The sequence below is a fragment of the Leptopilina boulardi genome, unplaced genomic scaffold (genome assembly GCF_019393585.1).
Source record: "Leptopilina boulardi isolate dan_hultmark-lab unplaced genomic scaffold, ZJU_Lbou_2.1 LbouV2_1, whole genome shotgun sequence".
NCBI classification, from domain to species: Eukaryota; Metazoa; Arthropoda; class Insecta; order Hymenoptera; family Figitidae; genus Leptopilina; species Leptopilina boulardi.
In genome coordinates, this window is record NW_026137640.1 from 318,345 (window position 1) to 337,374 (window position 19,030).

General features: G+C 25.2%; 2 protein-coding genes across 5 annotated transcripts in view; one reads left to right on the forward strand and one right to left on the reverse strand.

The window, feature by feature from the left end:
- LOC127291147 (lethal(3)malignant brain tumor-like protein 3) overlaps positions 1-18,868 on the forward strand; it is a 35,099-nt gene extending 16,231 nt beyond the window's left edge. The window contains exons 3-18 of one of the 3 annotated variants that reach the window (XM_051320077.1): positions 8,706-8,814; positions 11,267-11,549; positions 12,941-13,265; positions 13,387-13,629; positions 13,700-14,325; positions 14,437-14,593; positions 14,715-14,886; positions 14,983-15,292; positions 15,381-15,579; positions 15,666-15,883; positions 16,009-16,237; positions 16,797-17,108; positions 17,192-17,549; positions 17,658-17,732; positions 17,809-18,115; positions 18,201-18,868. In XM_051320077.1, coding sequence (XP_051176034.1) covers positions 11,313-11,549; positions 12,941-13,265; positions 13,387-13,629; positions 13,700-14,325; positions 14,437-14,593; positions 14,715-14,886; positions 14,983-15,292; positions 15,381-15,579; positions 15,666-15,883; positions 16,009-16,237; positions 16,797-17,108; positions 17,192-17,549; positions 17,658-17,732; positions 17,809-18,115; positions 18,201-18,326 — 3,894 coding nt within the window. In that variant the 5' untranslated portion in view covers positions 8,706-8,814; positions 11,267-11,312 and the 3' untranslated portion in view covers positions 18,327-18,868. Of the gene's footprint in view, positions 1-8,705; positions 8,815-10,489; positions 10,741-11,266; positions 11,550-12,940; positions 13,266-13,386; positions 13,630-13,699; positions 14,326-14,436; positions 14,594-14,714; positions 14,887-14,982; positions 15,293-15,380; positions 15,580-15,665; positions 15,884-16,008; positions 16,238-16,796; positions 17,109-17,191; positions 17,550-17,657; positions 17,733-17,808; positions 18,116-18,200 lie in introns of those variants that run through there. The other 2 variants (XM_051320088.1, XM_051320083.1) reach the window with 2 other exon arrangements.
- On the reverse strand, positions 4,084-8,238 carry LOC127291195 (protein-L-isoaspartate O-methyltransferase domain-containing protein 1-like). 2 transcript variants are annotated; one of them, XM_051320148.1, is made up of 5 exons: positions 7,828-8,238; positions 6,926-7,251; positions 6,696-6,830; positions 6,325-6,576; positions 4,084-6,235 (listed from the first exon to the last, which is right to left on the reverse strand). In XM_051320148.1, the coding sequence occupies exons 2-5, from the start codon at positions 7,230-7,232 to the stop codon at positions 5,202-5,204; spliced, it is 1,728 nt and encodes a 575-aa protein (XP_051176105.1). In that variant the 5' UTR covers positions 7,233-7,251; positions 7,828-8,238; the 3' UTR covers positions 4,084-5,201. The 2 variants fall into 2 exon arrangements, with proteins under 2 accessions (XP_051176105.1, XP_051176117.1); XM_051320160.1 differs by lacking the exon at positions 7,828-8,238 and adding an exon at positions 7,539-7,745.
- Positions 18,869-19,030: the final 162 nt, after the last annotated feature.

Below are 19,030 nucleotides of genomic sequence, written 5' to 3' on the forward strand. Positions count from 1 at the left end.
AAATAAAAAAAAACTTTTTCTACTTCTTCAATGTCTTTTGGTGTATGTATATATATATAAACTTTATGTTTCCAAGTTCGTTCTATTTTAAATTTCACAGGAGAATAAATAATGCATGGTCTTAGGAAAAGGTGACATTCGCGAATTTTAACCTTTCTTGTGTTAACTCCTTTTGTCTCGTTTGTATCCGGGGGAGCTTTTTTAATATTCAACATTTCTACGCAGTACAAAGCTTTCTAAGTATTCTATTTTTAATTAACGAATTGTATAGGCGAGCACATATATATAAGAAGATTTTCATTTCTCTCGGCCTCTTTTTATTATTAATGAACTTTTTCAATGTTGGAAAACTTGCACTAAAATAAATGCTCTTAGTTTAATTGTTGAACATTATTTTTCATAAAGCTAAAATAATTTATTATTCTTTAAATATTATATTGTAATTTATAATAATTTATATTCGTTAAATTTTTTTAAATTGATTCTAAAATATATCCACTGAAAAAAAATTGTTATCAATGATGATTGTCAAATAAATATTTAATTGATTCAAATAAAAAATTATTTCTCTACTTGAAACAACAGACAGACTCAAATAAAAATTATTTGGTTCAAGCAGGAAATATTTATTTGATAAATAGTTAAGTAATTATTTGAATGAAATAAATTTTTTTTCAGTGTAATAAATTTTGCTATATAATAAAATCAAAAAGTTTTATTTTCATTTAGAAATATTATTTATTATTAAATTTTTTTGATTTAAAACTAAATTTTAGATTTATATAGATAAATTATTGATTTTGGAAAGTTTATATATATATAATATATGAGAACTGAATTTCAAATATATATCCTTTTGCATAATAAAATAGACGTAAAGTAATCAGTAAACCCGGAAATCTGCACTCAAGTTTAAATTATTTTGATTTAACATTTATACATGTGCGCAATGTTTTGTAATTAATTTGAAAATGACAATCTATATGTATATCTTAACTTTAATTATTAAAAAAATTAATAAATTTAATATAGATAAAAAATAATTAATAATAAAAAATTAATAATAAATAATAATGAAAAAAAATATTACCTAAATTTTACTATAATATGGAAAAAAAATACTTTGAAAAGTAAAGAAATCTAGACACCCTTTAAATTCCCTCAAGTCAAAGGCATTTTAAAGATTTGTGCGCTCATTAAAAATGATCGTAGTTTCATTAAAAAATTTTCATACGCGCTTTTTAATGACCGAGCTTTTTTTCATTAAATTACTCTTTTACAATATATGAGAAAATTTGTATATATATATTCATTTCTTTTGAAAGTATATAAAAAATTTTTCTTAAATATATATATATATCTTAAGAATTAATTATGTTTGCAAAATTGATAAGGTATTACAAATTTTACACTATGGAATATAAAAATTTTCTCATTTTTTTTTTTAAATAAAAAATAACATACGCTATTTTTTTTTTTTTTTCTTTAACTATTCTGAAGTCAGACAAATCCTGCCATTTATAAAATGCAGCACACAGTTCTTATGCTGAAATATTTTCTTTTTTCTCCACTTTATCATACTCTACTACGTCCGTGCGTATAATACACCCCCAAGCATATGGTGTAAACTTATCTAATTCATAAAAGCTCAAAAGCTTTTAAGCTTGAAAGCTTAACAGTGTGAGTGTCAGACTTTAAAAATTAACTCAAAATAAAATTGTAAATATAGGTGCGGTACACAATTTTTCTTCAAATATATACCTACACACAGTGAAAAAAAAAATTAAAAATTTTTTTTTTCCAAAATATCAATTAAAATTTATTTTAAAATTAATTTACTATATAAATAAAAAAAAAGGTTTATAATTTTATTAAGAGTCATTTGTTAAAATTTTATTATTATTTAGTAATTTTTAATATTTAGTAAGAAATTTTCTTTTTTTTTTTTTTTTGTTCACTATAAAAAAATTACAATATTTGAAAATAAACAAGACATTTAGAATCGAAGTTGTGCAAGTGACTTTTCGATTTGGCCCCCAAATCATGATTCGAAATATACGTGAGCCAGATGCCAAAATGAAATGTCACCTATTTCTCTTTGACCCTAAATCCTTGAAAGGTTTTTCCCAGAAAGTCGACAGAGCTTGGAAAATAACTTTAACTTTAAAATCCGAGAAAATTGCTATTCTATATAACAAAACGAGAGAGATTCGTTGTAATTTATAGCAAAAATTAAGAATTATTTTCTCCTGCCATTAGTGAATATAATTTTTTTTTTTTTTTTTAATAAAAATTTCTAAAAGAATATTAAATTTTAAAAATACTTCCTCTACAGAGAAACAATAATTAACAAATTTTTTTTTTAAACAATTGTATTTATAATTCTATTTAATTAATAATAATAATAATTATTTATTACAAAATATTTTTTTTATTATTATTATTATTTATTAATTAATAATTTGAAATAAAAATAATTGTTTATAAATGTACAATCATAAATTTAAATGTCAATTATAACAATTAAAATAATAAATCGAAACAAAATAATAATTACATTATTATTATTATTATAAAAAATAGTAATTATAATTTTTATTTTGTTGCTTTTTATTATTTTATATTTGTTATAATTAAAATTTTAATATGTATGCAATTTTATAAACAATTTTATTTCAAATATATTTAATTAATAAAAATTAATTAATAATAATAATAAAATTTAGTTTTTTTCTATTGTAATTGTTATAATTAAATTAATTATAAATACATAAATAAATATAAAAATAAATACGTAATATAAAAAAAAAAAAATTTTATAGTTTCTAATTTTCTTGTTTTTTTGTGTTCAAACAAATTTTCTCACGGTGGGGGAAAATAAATTTAAAAAATATGCGATTGTAGATTCTTTATGAAGAAAAATTAAAAAGTGCAAGTTTGCATTTAGTTTTTGTTATTTTTCTTTCGGTTTTTTTTTTTTTTTCTTTTTTTTGAGACTTTTATGCTTTTGTGAATAGTGACTTGGTTTTAAAGTGGTAAAGAGGGGTGAAAAGAGGGGGTTTGGAAAAGTGGACGAGAAAAGTGAGGTGAGGCATGAGAATGAAAAGAGAGAAATGGGTGAGCAAGCCCAGGAAAAGGAGAGAAATGGGTGGTTTAGAAAGAGAGAGAGAGAGTGAGAGAGAATTGGGTAAAAAGAGTTTGATGTGGGTGGCGTGGCTTTCATGCGCAATTGTAACAAAGTATCGCGCAAAACTTTGTATGTTGTGTGTGCTTCTATCTTTGATAACGAAATATGTCGATGGCATTAGTTATTATTGAGAGGAAAAATTCATAAATCAACTCTGGATATTCGAAAAATAAAAGATTATTCGTTACCCGCGCGCAATATATAAATCGTGTGTGTGTCCGTATACATAAAAAAAAAGAAGGAGGGATTTTCTAACGATGTTGGAAATTTTTCATTGTTATGCTTTTTTTTTTTTTGTCCACCTCGTTAATATATTCCCACCAAAACTTCATTATTTTTTTTTTTTAAATGTCCTCTTTTAAAATCAGGGGAAAAAATCATATTCGAGAAAAATTTTGAATATATATTTTAGAAATATTTCATTTTTTTTGTTTTTATTTATTTAATAATTAATAAACAAATATTCAAATTTTGTATTAAAAAAAAATTAATCAACACAATTCGATTTGACTGAAAGTATTTTATTATATATATATATATACTCAATAATAAATCATTAATTTAAAATATTGCTAAAAATCTTACAAACTTATTAACTGCTTTGTACATTTTATTTACAATAAATTTGTAAAAATTTGACAACTCTTAAAATGTTTTTAGCTGCGAAAAAAAAATTATTATGTCTAAAAACATTTTAAATTTCACCTCCTAACAGTAGAACCGAAATATTATAAAATACTTTTCACAATATGATTATTAATTACTTTTTTTTTTATTATTAAATATTGAGAATTTTTTTTAATTATTATTTTGAACGATGTAAAAATTAGATAATACATTGATATAGAATATAAAACGAAAGATATGGACAATAAAAAGATTTCTTAAAATTGCTATTTTTTTTTTTTTTTTTTTTTTTAATTTTTTTAGGGAAATATGTACTTATTTCGATTATTATAATGTAAATAGCGCAATTAGAGTTAGCTACATAGTTACCATTCCATTTATAATAAATTATTTAAGAAATCGCTAACTGTAATTTAAACAATACGAAATAATTTTTCATATTACATTTTAGAATTTATTTAATAGTATTAAAATTTTTTTTTATATTAGAAAAAGAAAATCGAATCTCTATTTTAGTTAATTGATTTACTTATTTTACTTAATTGATCCACTTAATTTACTTAAATTTTTTATTTACTTTAGTTTTTAAGTACTTGATTTTAAAATTTATGTACTTTATTTTATCAATTTCACATCGATTTAAATGACTTTCTTTTATATTGATGTCTTCAACTTCTTTTATCGATTTTATCGATTTCTTAAATTATAATATTAACTTAATTTTTTACTAATTGATCCACGAATAAATTCTTTTAATATTTTTAACTATATATCAAAAAAAAACTTTATTAAATTCTAATAAAAATCTATTTCGTTTTATTCAATTTAAAGCACTCGTTTCTTTTTAATTATAATAATGTGAAATAGTTTTCGTTATATAGCAAAAAAAAAAAATGTTTTAAATATGAACCCTTATATATTTTAGTTTAAGATTTCGAATTATGTTGATAAATGATAAATTCTATTTTCTACAATAATAATAATTTTTAATTGTACAAGTAATAATTGTGAATTTTTGATAATTATTTAACTAAACAAAAAAAGTAATCGCGATAATTATTATTATTAATTGTACAAATAATGAGATTTTTTTTTATAATATACAAAGAATAAAATTCTTTGATAAAATTTTCAATTAAACGAACAATGAAAATTCTTAAATAAAATTTCTTTTTTAAATTCAACAAGAAATGAAATTTTTCAATATTGTACAAACAAAATAAATTTGAAAATAAAACGAAAAAAAATTTACAAATTGTACAAACAATGAAAATATGCACAGTTATAATCTAAAAGATACTTTTGAATTATATTGAAAAGAATCAAAAAGATTTTCCAAAAATTTGTGCAATGAGAAAAGAAAATGAAATTTTTTTTTACCACTTGTTTATAGATTTCGATTATAGTTTAAATATAATTTGAGTGCATGAGGCAGAGGCAGTTGATGTATTTTTTCCTTTAAATAAGATGAAAATGCATTAGAATCAACATAATGTCCCATACTTGGATCAAGTGGGTTACCAAGTCTCTGTTCTCGATTGTGCATTGGCCGATAAAGTGGATACGTTGTATTATCACGAAATATATCATACGTTTGATAATCCATTGTTTCGACAACTTCCGAATTGGATGGATGTGTATTATTTGAACTCGAACTTGTATTATCATCGCTAATTGCACGAAAATCATCGATAATTCCATTATTATCAATTTTTTCACGTTTCGCAATTTTTTTCCTCTGTTTAATTGTATAATCTTGTTCCTGATCACTATCGCTCTCGCTCATACTTAAATATGATTCAATATTTGATTCACGTCGAGATATTCTCTCGTTACAATTATCAGTTGTCGTCTTATTGCTTGTTGTAGTATCATCGTCATCATCATCAATTTTATCACACACTGAATCTGAACTTGTACTACTGTCTGAAATCTGATAGATTTCCGTACTGGGAAATTGTTTGCCCTCATGATTGCTTTGTATCTCAGTACTATTACTACTTGTTGTACTATCAACTGATTCGAAGCTACTTTGATGACTAGTTCTATTGTTGGTATTTGTCGCTTGTGTTTCTTCGTCGTTTGCTTGATTCTCATCTCCTCTGTTTGGTTGTATGACAGCGCGCACCAATTGCAATGTCGTTGTAATTGCCTCACCTGAATGAGCATCGACATTTAACAAGAGACGAGTTCTACCTGTGTAATCGTCATCTTCATCGGGTAAACTTTCATCAGATTCTTCGAATATTGGAATAACAAAACGACGCAATGTTCTTGCCGATGACGATGGTGTTCGTCGACGTTCAGCGAGAATTGGTTTTTTAAATTCCAAATCCGCATGCTCTAACCAAACAATTTTTCTTAATCTACGTCTTATTCTTAGACGACACAATTCTTGTAGGGACAATGGATCACATTCGGCTGAAATAAAAAATAATTTAAAATAGTTTTTTATTTAGATTAATTAAATTTATCGAATAAATGGAGAAATTTAATAAACGGACACTCACGTAAGTGAATTAAATTCTGTTCACCGGAACTTGGTACAACTAATGTGGCAAATGAAACTGGCAACATTGTTTTATTAATCCATGTATTCTCGTCAGTCCTTTCGACTCGTAGTAAATGGTCCTTGTATGGCATTACCAAAATTCCACCAACTTTCACTAATTGTTTAATAAATGCTTCATGTGACTCAGGACACGTTGCACCACAATAAACTCGATCATATCTTCTGCCAGGTACCAGGCTCAAACAATTTCCTGCAAAAAAATCACATTTTTTTATTTTTCTTAAAATAAATTAATTTTAAAAATTGTTTTTTAATAAAAAAAAGATTTTTCAATTTGAAAATTTAAATATCAAATAATTGTTTTTCTACCTTTTATAAAACGAGGTTCACAAAAATCAAATTCGTCTATAGCTAATGATTTCTGTTTGAATTCCTCCATTCTGTCGTATGCATATTTTAAGCAATCCTCATGTAATTCGATTCCATGATTAATACCACTTTGAGCTGCAATTATTTAATGAAATTCATTTAAAAAAAAATTAATTTTAAATCAAATTTTCAATGAAATTAATTTTAAAGTATTCTTTTTTTTTTTTTACTTAGAATAAGACCGGCCATTGTGCTAAGATAACCGGTTCCGGAGCCTAAATTAAGAAAACTGAGTCCAGGTTTTAGAGAAAGACCCTCCATAACTTCACTGTAAACACAAGGTGCTGATAAATGTATATTGCCATGTTTCCAGGCTAAATCTTTATAGGCGCTTTCGCGATGTGATGATAAAAAATAATCAGCTCTGTCAATTGCTCTGAATACTTTTTCAACTGCTTTTGTTCTCATATAGCCTGATTCAATTAAATTATCAACCAATTCATCGTTATCTTGACCACTGCTCACAGCACCCCCCATATTGTTTGTAAATATTCGACTGTAAACAAAAACAAAATTTAACATAAATATTACATCATCATTATAATAGTGAAAAAAAAATAAACATACCAAAATGAAAAAAATCGAAACAATGAGAAGAAAAGATCAATTTTAAAAATATTAATTATTGATCATGAGAAAATATTCAATATCAATAAAATATGGCGTCACATTTAAATGTGCAGCAAATAAAGGTGAAAATAATATCAGTTCAAAGTCTTCAATTATAATGAAAACAATCTTTTACAACAACAAAACAAATACGCATTTAAAAAAAATACCCACACAATAACAATTATTTCACTGTGAAAATATATATTTTTAATTAAAAAACCAATTTAATAAGACTAGTGTTTCGTTTCAAATTTATTGAACATATATAGTCCTCTATACATTTTATTGACTATTTTTTTTTTTTTTTTTTTTTTTCTTAATATAAAAACGTGATTAAATTTCGTTTTACGATTAAAGAAACAAGTAATGAAATTGACACTTCGCGGCTTGAATTTCAAGTTTTGAATGTTACTGAATTTAATTTGCTTAAATTAGATAAATGTAAAAATAACTTTCTTACCAGGCCAAAATTTAATATAATTATAAAGGACAATGGAGTCGATGAAATTGAGACTGATGTTTGACAACACTTTGAGTAATGAACAAAAAAATTAACATTCCGCTGGGAATATTCCTTTGAAATGTTGTCACAATACAAATTATGAATTATGACATGCAGACACTTTAAAAGAGTCTATAAATATGAATATTTTTGATAAAAGAAAAGTGCATCAAGTGCATCAGCTGATATATATGTCAAGTGACACTAAAACTGAAATGTTTGGTGTTACCAATGTTCTACGCCATTGTGCGCAATGATTGAAAAATTAACAACGCAAATGTAATTTAAACATTACTAAGCTTTGTTTATATAAATTAGTTAGTAAAATTATATAAGCAAAATTGTTTTCTTAAGTTTTTTTGGCTGATAAAAGATGACATTAATTACAATAATGAATTTTTTAAAAAAATTTAATTATAATGGGGCACCTTTAGAAATTGATACGTTACTTTTAATTCATTGTGCGCATGCGTATTTACATTGTTTACAGGTAACTTTAAAACAAAAAGTATATTATTTTTTATAATTTTTATACTCAACTCAAAGTCTTTAATACTTTAAGTTAATTTTTCAATTTCTTGACAATTAATCAAACAAATTTACTAAAAATCAAAAATAACAGAAAACAAATTATCAAATTTAATTAAAAAATTGCTTTAATTTGAAAAGAAAAATTGGAGCATTCTGAAGTTAATCGCAATTATATAAAAACCACAAACTTTACAAATTATAAACAAAAATGTTTGGAAAATATTTTTTAAATCTTTCATTTGAAACACTTGTAAATAATAACAATTAAATTTTTGAATTTTCTAATACTTTTTTGCATTTTTCAGGTTGCAAAGCGCATGACTGTGAACAAGTCTTAAGTAAACATGCGCACTGTGAACTGAGAAAAATCTTCATTTCCTATCTCATGTGATGGCGACTGACAAACTTTGAAACGTGAGTTTTTAATAACATTATTTTTTATACTTTAATTAATTAGTATCTATGGAAAAATGTAATATTAAATGCAGAAGATTTTATTAAATTAAAATTAAAAAAAATTAAGAAAGAAAATTGAATTTTCTTTCAATAGTTTAGAAAAAAATTTCATTCAATATTCGTTAGGCTTACAATTTTCTGTAGTCTGCTGTAAAGTACATGTATTATTGTAAAAAATTATCGTAAACAAATTTTTTGGTAAATTAATTATATTTATTGTTGATATTTTTTAATTTCATTTGATAATTATTGTATGCATGACAATAAATGTTTTTTTTTTATTATTGAAACATTTTTAAAAATTTTGTAAATGTATACTTTTAAACTACATGCATGACATGAGAATGACATCAAATTATTTTACTTTTTTTTTTGTTACATTTTTCATTAATTTTAAGATATAAAATTTGATTTTAATCATTATTATCGGTAAAAAATGTTTTTAATCTAATTTTGTAAATATAATCATTTAAAGTATTATTAATATATAACAACATAAATTTGATGCTAAGTGTCAGGTACTTTATCCCAAGGTAGTGGAAACAAAACCATTTTTTGTCGGTGAAATATTTTACAATATTTTACAATAGTTTACAAAATATTATAATAACATGTAAATTTGACTTTTATTTTCATATGGCTAATCAATAATTTTGGCCAATATTTATACGAACAATTGAATTTTAATATTTTTAATAATCGATAAAAATCTTGTACCACACAGCTTCCCTCAACATCCTTTATTTTGGAGGTTAGCGATTTTTCCGGTATGTTCATAAACGACAATTTAGTGTCTTTAGCTAAATATTTTTCAATTTAAACAAAAAAGAAATTAAAATCTAATCTATTAGTTGGTCCCTAGAAATAATTAATGTTAATTTATAAAAGTTTGTTAAAAATTGTTTTTAAGAAAGTTCGTTTTCCATAGCGGAATGACTCGAAATGAACCAATTATTGCGCAAAATGTCATTACATTTGTTGCGTTTAATTCCAATTGGTCAATACTTTGATAGAAAATCAAGGTTCTATTCATCGTTCCTTGTTTATTTTATTTCTTCTATCACTTCCTTCCCCTCCCTTTCTGATCTTCGAATTCCATTATCGATTTTTTTATTCCCCATTTTTAAATACATTAAAAAATTGTATCTATTAAAAATACGACTTTTTAATGTCTCTTTTATTAAAATTTATTGTTTATATTTATATGTGACAATAAAAATTTACAAAGAAATTGCTTTTTTGAACAATTGTTAATTTTATTAAATTCTGAAATTTGAATTGAGCGCGAAAAATAATAACGAAGGTTAGGTTCGTTGAAATCAAAAGTTACTGAACGGGTGATATTAATAAGCGAATAAAACTATTTTTTTCTAATCACAAATAATGCATTATATAATTAAAAAATATATCATGTTAATAAAAATCAAGAACAAATGTCTTATATCGAAAAATTGCAAACAAAATTTAATGATTTCAAACTATTACTTCCGGTTTATTTGGAAAAAACGTTCTAGCAATTTTCTCATTGGTTGACATTTGTATTGTATCACGTGGTACATTTTCATTAACCAATCAGCTTTCTATTTCGTCTCCTCGTTGTTTTTCACCCCCTAACGAAAGACTGTGGAACTACAACGTGTGTAGTTTTTTTTACTCGAAAAAAAATGCTCAAATGACGGGTGTGAATTTTTGTTAAAAAATATTACAGTTCTTTGTGTATTTTTAAAAGTGAAATTTATGCAGTAAATACCTAAGGAATATGTGTATCTAAATATCGAATAATAACTCACAAGTTTGAGTACTTTACATCTTTGATAAGATAGAACGTAAATTGTCTCCTTTCCACAGTGTTGTACTCGCCGTATTATAAGTTTATCGCATCGTGTAAGAAACTTTTTAATATTAAATCTTAAAATCAAATGTTAAACAAATTAATCTTACAGTTACTGATTTATATTAAAATAGTTTTTTTAAAACATAAATATCAATTTTTTGTCGTGTTCGCGATGAACCTCGAAAGTGCCGAAAAATTTCATCAACTCGTTGTGATTTGTTTGGCGCGAACTTCGAATGTTCTTTTTTTCGAAAATTAATTTTTTTCTATTTAAAGTTAATTAAATAAGTGTGAAAATTAAAATTAATCTTCTGTTTTTGAAGTTAGATTAAAAATAAAAATGATTTTTTAAATAGTTGATGAGTATTTTGTAAATTCTCTATTACCGATCCAATTAAAAACTTGAAAGTTTTATTATAATTTGTAAATAACTTTTTAATTCTTTGTTTATATTTACTATTGTGATTTTTATTTAACATTTGTTTTTTTTTTATTTTATAATTATGTTCTTAAAAAAAGTGATTTTTTTTTCAAATTTCCATGGAAGTGAAGTTTTTCTTTTGATGTTTTATTTAGGGCAAGATTTATTGTAGATGAGAAATAGATCAATTATTTTTTAACAATGAGGAAAAAAATGATATCCATCGCTAGGATGGATGAGGATGAAATAATTGTGGAAGATGTCGATGAGCATATCGACAATAAACCAGCTGGAACATCATCTCCTCGTCTCATGCCAAAAACATTGTTTATTCCACATGGAAAACTTCGACCTGGACAAACAACAACGGAACATCAAACTGTTGTTTCACCTTCTGCTTCACAATTGACGGCATATATAAATCCTGTTAATAATCAGGTGAGTTAAATTTAAAAAAAAAAAAATTTCTCTCTCTTTTTGCCTGCGCTTCTAAAATCAATATAAAGAATAAATTTCAAATTTTAGCTATTTTTTCTTTTTATTGTTATTTTTTTATTTATTAATTTTTGTCAGTTTAGAATTTTGAAAAAAAAAAACAAATATTTACAAACTTTGATAAGATAACTTATACACTTTGAATAATCAATAAAAGAGAAAAAAAATTCTTGTCTTTTCACCTTGAGAATAAAACGAGAAACTTGACGTCCATTTTCATGAAATGCGTCTGTAAAGTGAATATAAATATTATAAACCTTTTTTTTTGTGTGAAAAATAATAATAGTAATAAAATTAATATTAGTGTTAATATTAAATGGGTTTATAATGACTTTAAAATGTAATTTAACCTCCTTTTGTCTTGAACATAAAGCAATTGAATTTGTTTTTAATTGTAAAAGCAACAGTGAAAGTAATCTTTGGTCGGAAAATGGTTTTTTAACTCGGGAGAACACGTGCTCAGTCCTTGAAGCCCTATTAATTTTTGTGTGAGTGTTGGTAGCAGTGAGTGGTGCATCTCTTTCATATATTAAATATAGATTGTATAGATTTGTGTTGGCAGATTCACGTTTCCAACTTGTATAAAGATGTAGAGAGGTAGGGATTCAATTAATTATATACTTTGAAAAAAAAAACAATAATAACGAACAAATAAATTATTTACAATTATTGTAAATAATTCTCGGTATATTTTACAATTGGTTTTTTCTTATTAAAACACGCAGCGGACGTGACATTCTTATTCATTTCAAGTAGTTTTAACCCAATTTTCTACGTAGTTGCATAAACGTGAATAAACAGAATTAAGAATTTTTAAAAAATAATGTCTTTTTTTTTATTTGTTTAAAATGTAAAAAATTATTTTCTTGAAACTTTTTTTTTATTATTTGTTAATAATAAAACATTGTTTCACATGTTAATAATAAACTTATATTGTCGGTTTTTTTTTCTTTTTTGTAATATAATCATTTGACTTATCTCTCGTTTCACTTGGTCGCGTTGTGGTGCAAGGTGCAAGTTTTATGAAAATATTGTAAATTTTTTTTATTAAAACGTAAATTTTTATCATGACATCTGTATTTATTTTTACTTAGGAATTTTAATTTCTTTTGGATAATTTGTTTCTATTTTTGTGTTAAAATATATTTTTCTAATAATTTTTAGTTTTACTCCAATATTCTATTTTATTTTTTGTTGTTGTTAATTAAAGTTGAAAAGTTTGAAAAAAAAGTAAATTATTAAAATTGGTTTTAATTATAAAATTAGTTTACGTTTATTATTGTTATATAGTTTGAGTTTTTGTTAATAATTTTAATTGAATTTTTCTGTTACAGATTGTTACTGGACAAAATAAACTTTATTTTCAGGGACCTAGTCAAGTGTCCAATTCACAAAAACAACGCATACTTATTCATCGATCGTTAAATTCAGTCGGCACGACAACTAATAATTCAGGTCAGAATCGTATATTGGTTCGTCAAACGAACACACCAACTGCTCAAATCGTTCCTCTGAATCCATCTCAGGGAAATCAGACTAATGCTCATGCAGGAAAGCACTCTTTCGCTTACCTCGGAACAATTATTAAATCAAATAAGAATCGAGATTCTGTTGTCATTTCGGCCGGGGCGGACGACAATCGATCACCAGTTCAATACAGTTAATAATATTCTTTTTTTAATTCTACTTTTCATTTAAATATATATAAAAAAAAGAAGTTTTTTTTTGGCATGTTTATGAATATTAATTTTTGTTTTTCTTTCTTTTTTTTTGAAAAAAGTAGGCGGAATAACAACAGCACAAGTTAATAAACCAAAACTGGTTATAACACCAGTTTTATCACAATTAGCACCAACTCCAACAACAACCACTATTGCAACTCAAAGTCGTTTAAATAAGCACATGACGAATCTTCTTTTGCCCGTTAACATTCCACAACAAACTTCGACAAAGTCAAGTATGATGAATCACGTGAAAATCACAAATGGTCAAGTTACTGGTGATAATAAAGGCGCAATAACTGGTAAATAAAATTTAAATAATAAAAATTTGAAATTAAGTAGAAAAAAAAACTAAACTAATTTTTTTTACAGTTTTACGAGAATCAAAAACAACAAATTCAACAGCACATCCACCACCATTGCATCCCATTACAAATATCACACTTTTGGGAAAATCAGGAAGACAAGAGCAACACGCTGATGGTATAAAAATTACTGAAAATCCTGATTCTGCTGTTATAACACCTATTCCAAATAAAAAAGACGAAATCAATCAACAACCAGAAAAAAGAAAGAAAACAATAAGCAATATTCTTCGTGGTTCTGGTGAAAAAAGAATGAAAAAGCAAATATTTCCAAAAACTAATCCCGAAGTGGAAATAAGTTATTCTGTAAATAGTCCCGATAATTCGGAACATGAAAAAGAGAAGAAAAAAACAGAAAACAATGATGATGATATAACATTAATTAAAGTTGTTCCAAATGATGAGAAATCGACAAAAGTGAAATCAACGTCAGATGATGATATTAAAATTGAATTGGTTAAAACAACACAAAACAATGAGAAATCAATTGTGGAGAATAAAATTGAATCAGTTTTAAAGAAAGAAGAAAGTGTAGATGATTTGAATTCAATTCCAACTGATTTGAATTTTGATGCTGCTAAAGCTTTAGAATGGAAAGATGGAGTTGGATCTCTTCCCGGTAGCAGTTTAAAGGTAATTTATTTTTTAATTAAATTATTTTAATTCCTTCCTTTTTTTTACAATTAACTAGTAATTAATTTATAAATGTGAATAAGAAGTTTATTTTTCAAAACTATTTTTCAGTTTCGCGTCAATGAATTTGGATTGATGGAAGTGGTAGATGAAGACGAACATAATAAACAAGATAAGGAAAATGGTGCTGGTGATAAAGAGAATGTGTTTTTATCACAAAAATCATCATCAAAATCTTCTCCTTCGGTTGCGGCTACTGAAAAGAAGAGTAAGTTTTTTTTTCAATTTTTGCTTCTTTTTAAAATAAAAAAGAAAATAGACCAAATTTTTAATTAAAAAATTATTTAATTAAGATTAAAATGAAATCAATCTTTTTTTTCTTTTTATAGAAGAGGAAAAGAAAAAGCGTCCTGCCAATACAGACACATTTTATTGTTGTCAAAGTTGTGGATGTTATGGTTTGGCAGCTGAATTTGAAAGTCCCATATCTTGCAGTCCCTGTTGCACAGAAATTATAGAAGCAAAAAAAGAACTGATGAAACGTAAAGAAAAAGATTTAAAGTATGTATTTTATTTAAATTTTTATTTTTATTTTTTATAACAAACATTTGCTTGCATTAAATGTAAATTTTATATATATATATCTTTTTTCAATAGAGAGATGCGAGCGAAGAAAAAAAGAAAATCACTTCTACATGAACAACAAAAACAAAAAAATGATGAAAAAATTAATGAAAAAGCTCAAACAAAATCATCAACAATATCGTCGAGTAAATTATCAACAACATCTTCAACTAAATCATCAACAAAATCATCATCATTAACGTCGATTAAATCGTCAACAATATCGTCGGCTAAATCATCAACAAAATCATCGACTAAATCATCAGTGACTGAATCAGATGAGGATTCAAAAGATACTTCTAATATTGATGAAGAAAGTCAAGCTGATGCAAATGAATCTAAGGTTGGAATTTAAAAAAATTAATTAAATTTATTTACAATTTGTTTTTTTATATTTTTAATTTTGTTTTAATAAAAATTGTTTCTTTTAGTATCCATGGCTGTTTGGAAAACAAGGATTTTCATGGGCAAAATATCTTGAACATTGTAAAGCTAAAGCTGCGCCTACAAAATTATTTAAAGATGCATTCCCATATGCTAAAAATCAATTTAAAGTTGGCATGAAATTAGAGGGAATTGATCCTGAACATCCTTCACGTTATTGCGTTCTTACTGTTGTCGAAATAGTTGGTAAGTTATTTTTTTTTTAATTTAACTTTAAATAGTGTTTAATTTTTTTTTCTAATATGCTAATTTAATGTTTAATTTTAATTAAGGTTACCGTTTACGATTACATTTTGATGGATACACTGAAAGTTATGATTTTTGGGTAAATGCTGATAGTATGGATATATTTCCCTTTGGTTGGTCGGAGAAAAATAATCATCGTTTGGACCCACCAAAAGGATATGTTGCCAATAATTTTAATTGGAATGCATATCTTAAAACTTGTAAAGCAAGCGCAGCACCAAAAACAATATTCTCAAATAAAAATGTGAGTAAAAGAAAATATTTAATATAAATTATATAAAATAAAATATAAATATTTAATATAAATTATATAAAATAAAATATAAATATTTTATTTATTTATTAATTAATTAAATTTTTTTTTATTAGTCCATTTTTCCAACTGGATTCCGTGTGGGAATGAAATTGGAAGCAGTTGATAGAAAGCACTCGTCATTGGTTTGTGTTGCGAGTATTGGAGGACTAATGGATTCACGTATTCTTGTTCATTTTGATTCGTGGGACGAAGTTTATGATTACTGGGCTGACGCCAGTTCGCCTTATATTCATCCTGTTGGATGGTGCCATCACAATGGACACAGTTTGACACCTCCAAATAGTGAGTAGCAAATTTTTATTTCTTTTATAAATATTTTCGCACGTCATTTTTTTTTTAAACATTTTTTAATTTTGAGAAGAGTGAATCTTCTTTCTTTTAATTAACAAAAAGTGATATTTTTAATTTTGTTTTATCACATTGTCATGTTGATTTTAGTGAGATTTTTTTTTTAATTATCTCCTCGTGTGTGAAAGTTGAATGTATATTTTTATCTTATGAGTGTAAGTGAAAATATCTGAAGAAAAAATGTTTTGGCTTTTTTTCAAAAAACATTTCCTCGTGTTTGAAAGTTGAATGTAAGTGAAAATTTTTTTTTTTTTACTTTTTATTGATGAATTTTTATATGTGTTATAAATGTAAAATTTTATGTTATTTTGCTTTCGCCGATTTTTAACAGATTAATTAGAAGAGTATGATTGTGTTTCTTCGGTAAAATTTTCACAAAAATCTATAAATTAATACCGAAAAGTAAGTGATTGGAGTATTATTTTTTTTTACTCTGAATTTAAAAATAATTTATTACAAAATATGAATATAATTAAAAAAAATAAACTCTCAGGTTACAAAGATCCGAAATCTTTTACGTGGGAGGCTTATTTAAGAGAAACACAAACTGTCGCGGCACCGGCGCGAGCTTTTAAACAAAGGCCACCTTGTGGATTTAGACGTGGCATGAGATTGGAAGCTGTTGACAAACGAGTACCACAATTGATTCGTGTGGCAACTGTCGAAGATGTAAAAGATCATATGTTGAAAATTCGTTTCGATGGATGGCCTGAAAATCACGCTTATTGGGTTGATGATGATTCAACAGATATTCATCCAGTTGGATGGTGCCAGAAAACTGGACATCCATTGGAACCGCCCATTAGTAAGTTCAAATTTTTAAAAAGAATTAATTAAATTAATTAAAATTTTAGTAAATAATGAATGTTTTCTTTTGCCTCGTTACAGTACCCGAAATTGGGAACGATCGTTCTGAATGCGGTATTCATGGATGTCGAGGTATTGGACATATTAAAGGTCCAAAATTTGTCTCTCACAATTCTCCATCTGGCTGTCCATATTCAACGCAAAATTTGCCAAAAATAAGAATAGTCTCCGACAGATTAAGTGGAAAGCATGATGCTTGTGAATATGAAGAGGAAATTGTTGAGAAACCAAAAGTTGAAAAGACTGATAAAATTAAAATAGAGAAATCGGATAAATTTGAAAAATACATATTGGAAGATCGTAAACCATTTAATTTTAAATTGAAATTAAAAGAAGAAGTTGATTCTGATAAGAGTGAAAAATTCGATTCCTCTCAAAGGTAATTGTTAAAATAAAATCATAGGGAAATTTTTATTTATTAAATAATTTTTTTTTAAAAAAAAGTTTATTCTGATATAGGAATTTAATTAGGAATTATTTTTTTTAGATCTATCAAATCTAAACAAATGAACAGTGATGGTCAAACCGATGACGATGAACCAGCAAAGAAGCGTAAGAAAAGGTAAAAAAAAATATATATATTAAAATTTTTTTGTTATTAAATTTTGTTTTAATTTTCTCTTTTTTTTTTCTTTTAGACGAAATATTTCCGAAGAACCAATATTTCCCCGCTCGAATTTATCATTTGGTGGTGATTCCTCTCTCAATAATTCACAAAATTCCGCTGATAAACAATTGAGAATGGAATTATATCATTCGGTTTATAATCCTGGTTATAATCCATTACCGGATGAGCCACATATTTGGGCAAAACACAGTGGTGCTTTGAATAGAGTTGTGGCTAAACAAACAGGAAATCCTCGACGTTGGTCAAACGAGGAAGTCATTAAGTTTATACAAAGTTTGCCTAATTGTAAAGAAATTGGGACTATCTTCAGGAAACATGTAAGTTTTTTTTAAATAATTTTATTTCTAATTTTATTTTATTAAAATTATTCAATTCTAATTAATTAAATTATTTTTTTTGTAGAACATTGACGGTGAAGCGTTTTTAATGTTAACTCAAGAAGATTTAATGAGTTTACTTGGTCTTCGACTTGGACCCGCTATTAAATTATATAATAGTATAGTTCTTCTACGACGAAAAGCGACGTGAATAATGAATATTATTTCATTATTTTTTTTTTTTTTTTTTTTTTGGAAATTAAAGAAACTTGGCAGCTTTAAAGTTGTTAAATGATTATGATGATAATAATGGTAATCGAGATCTCAAATATTTATTTCTTTATTTTATGTCGATCGTTTTTGGAGTTGATTGTTTTTTTTTACGTCCATGGAAAGGAGATTATTATCATTGAAGAGTTATCAATATTATAATGAATTTTTTTTGAATGTTTTGCAAACAAAGAAGACTTTTGTTTTTGTCATTTCTGCATTGATGAAGGTTAATTTTTTTTTTTTTTTTTTTTTTTAAATCAATGCAGAGAAAACCATCACGTATAAAGTGAATTTATATTTATACACTTGTATGTTTAACGTACTTACCAATTTTGTCAGCTGTATTATTTCCTGTTGCAATGAAGTGCATAAGGTCATGTAAAAAATGTAAATATATTCATATAAAATATTGAAATAATATTTCAAGTTGTTATATTTTACACTTTTTTAAAAATTATATACATTTTTTTTCACAGAAAATTAAGTTCGTTTTTTTGAATTCGCCGCCATTAATTATTTTTTAAATTTCAGCAGTGTTACCAATATTAAATTTAACCGGTATGTTTATTTTTTTCTCACGAGGAGAAAAATAACTTTTGTACTTTTTTAAATTTTGTCGAAAAATTTCTTAATTTAGTGTGG

What these genes read in the sequence shown, in the direction of transcription:
- LOC127291195 (XM_051320148.1), bottom strand. Translation starts at nt 7,232, where the DNA reads ATGGGGGGTGCTGTGAGCAGTGGTCAAGATAACGATGAATTGGTTGAT. An exon ending in AATGGCCGGTCTTATTCTAA is followed by an intron (nt 6,831 to 6,925) that starts GTAAAAAAAAAA and finishes AAATAATTGCAG; the next exon opens with CTCAAAGTGGTATTAATCAT. An exon ending in ACAGAATTTAATTCACTTAC is followed by an intron (nt 6,236 to 6,324) that starts GTGAGTGTCCGT and finishes TTTTTATTTCAG; the next exon opens with CCGAATGTGATCCATTGTCC.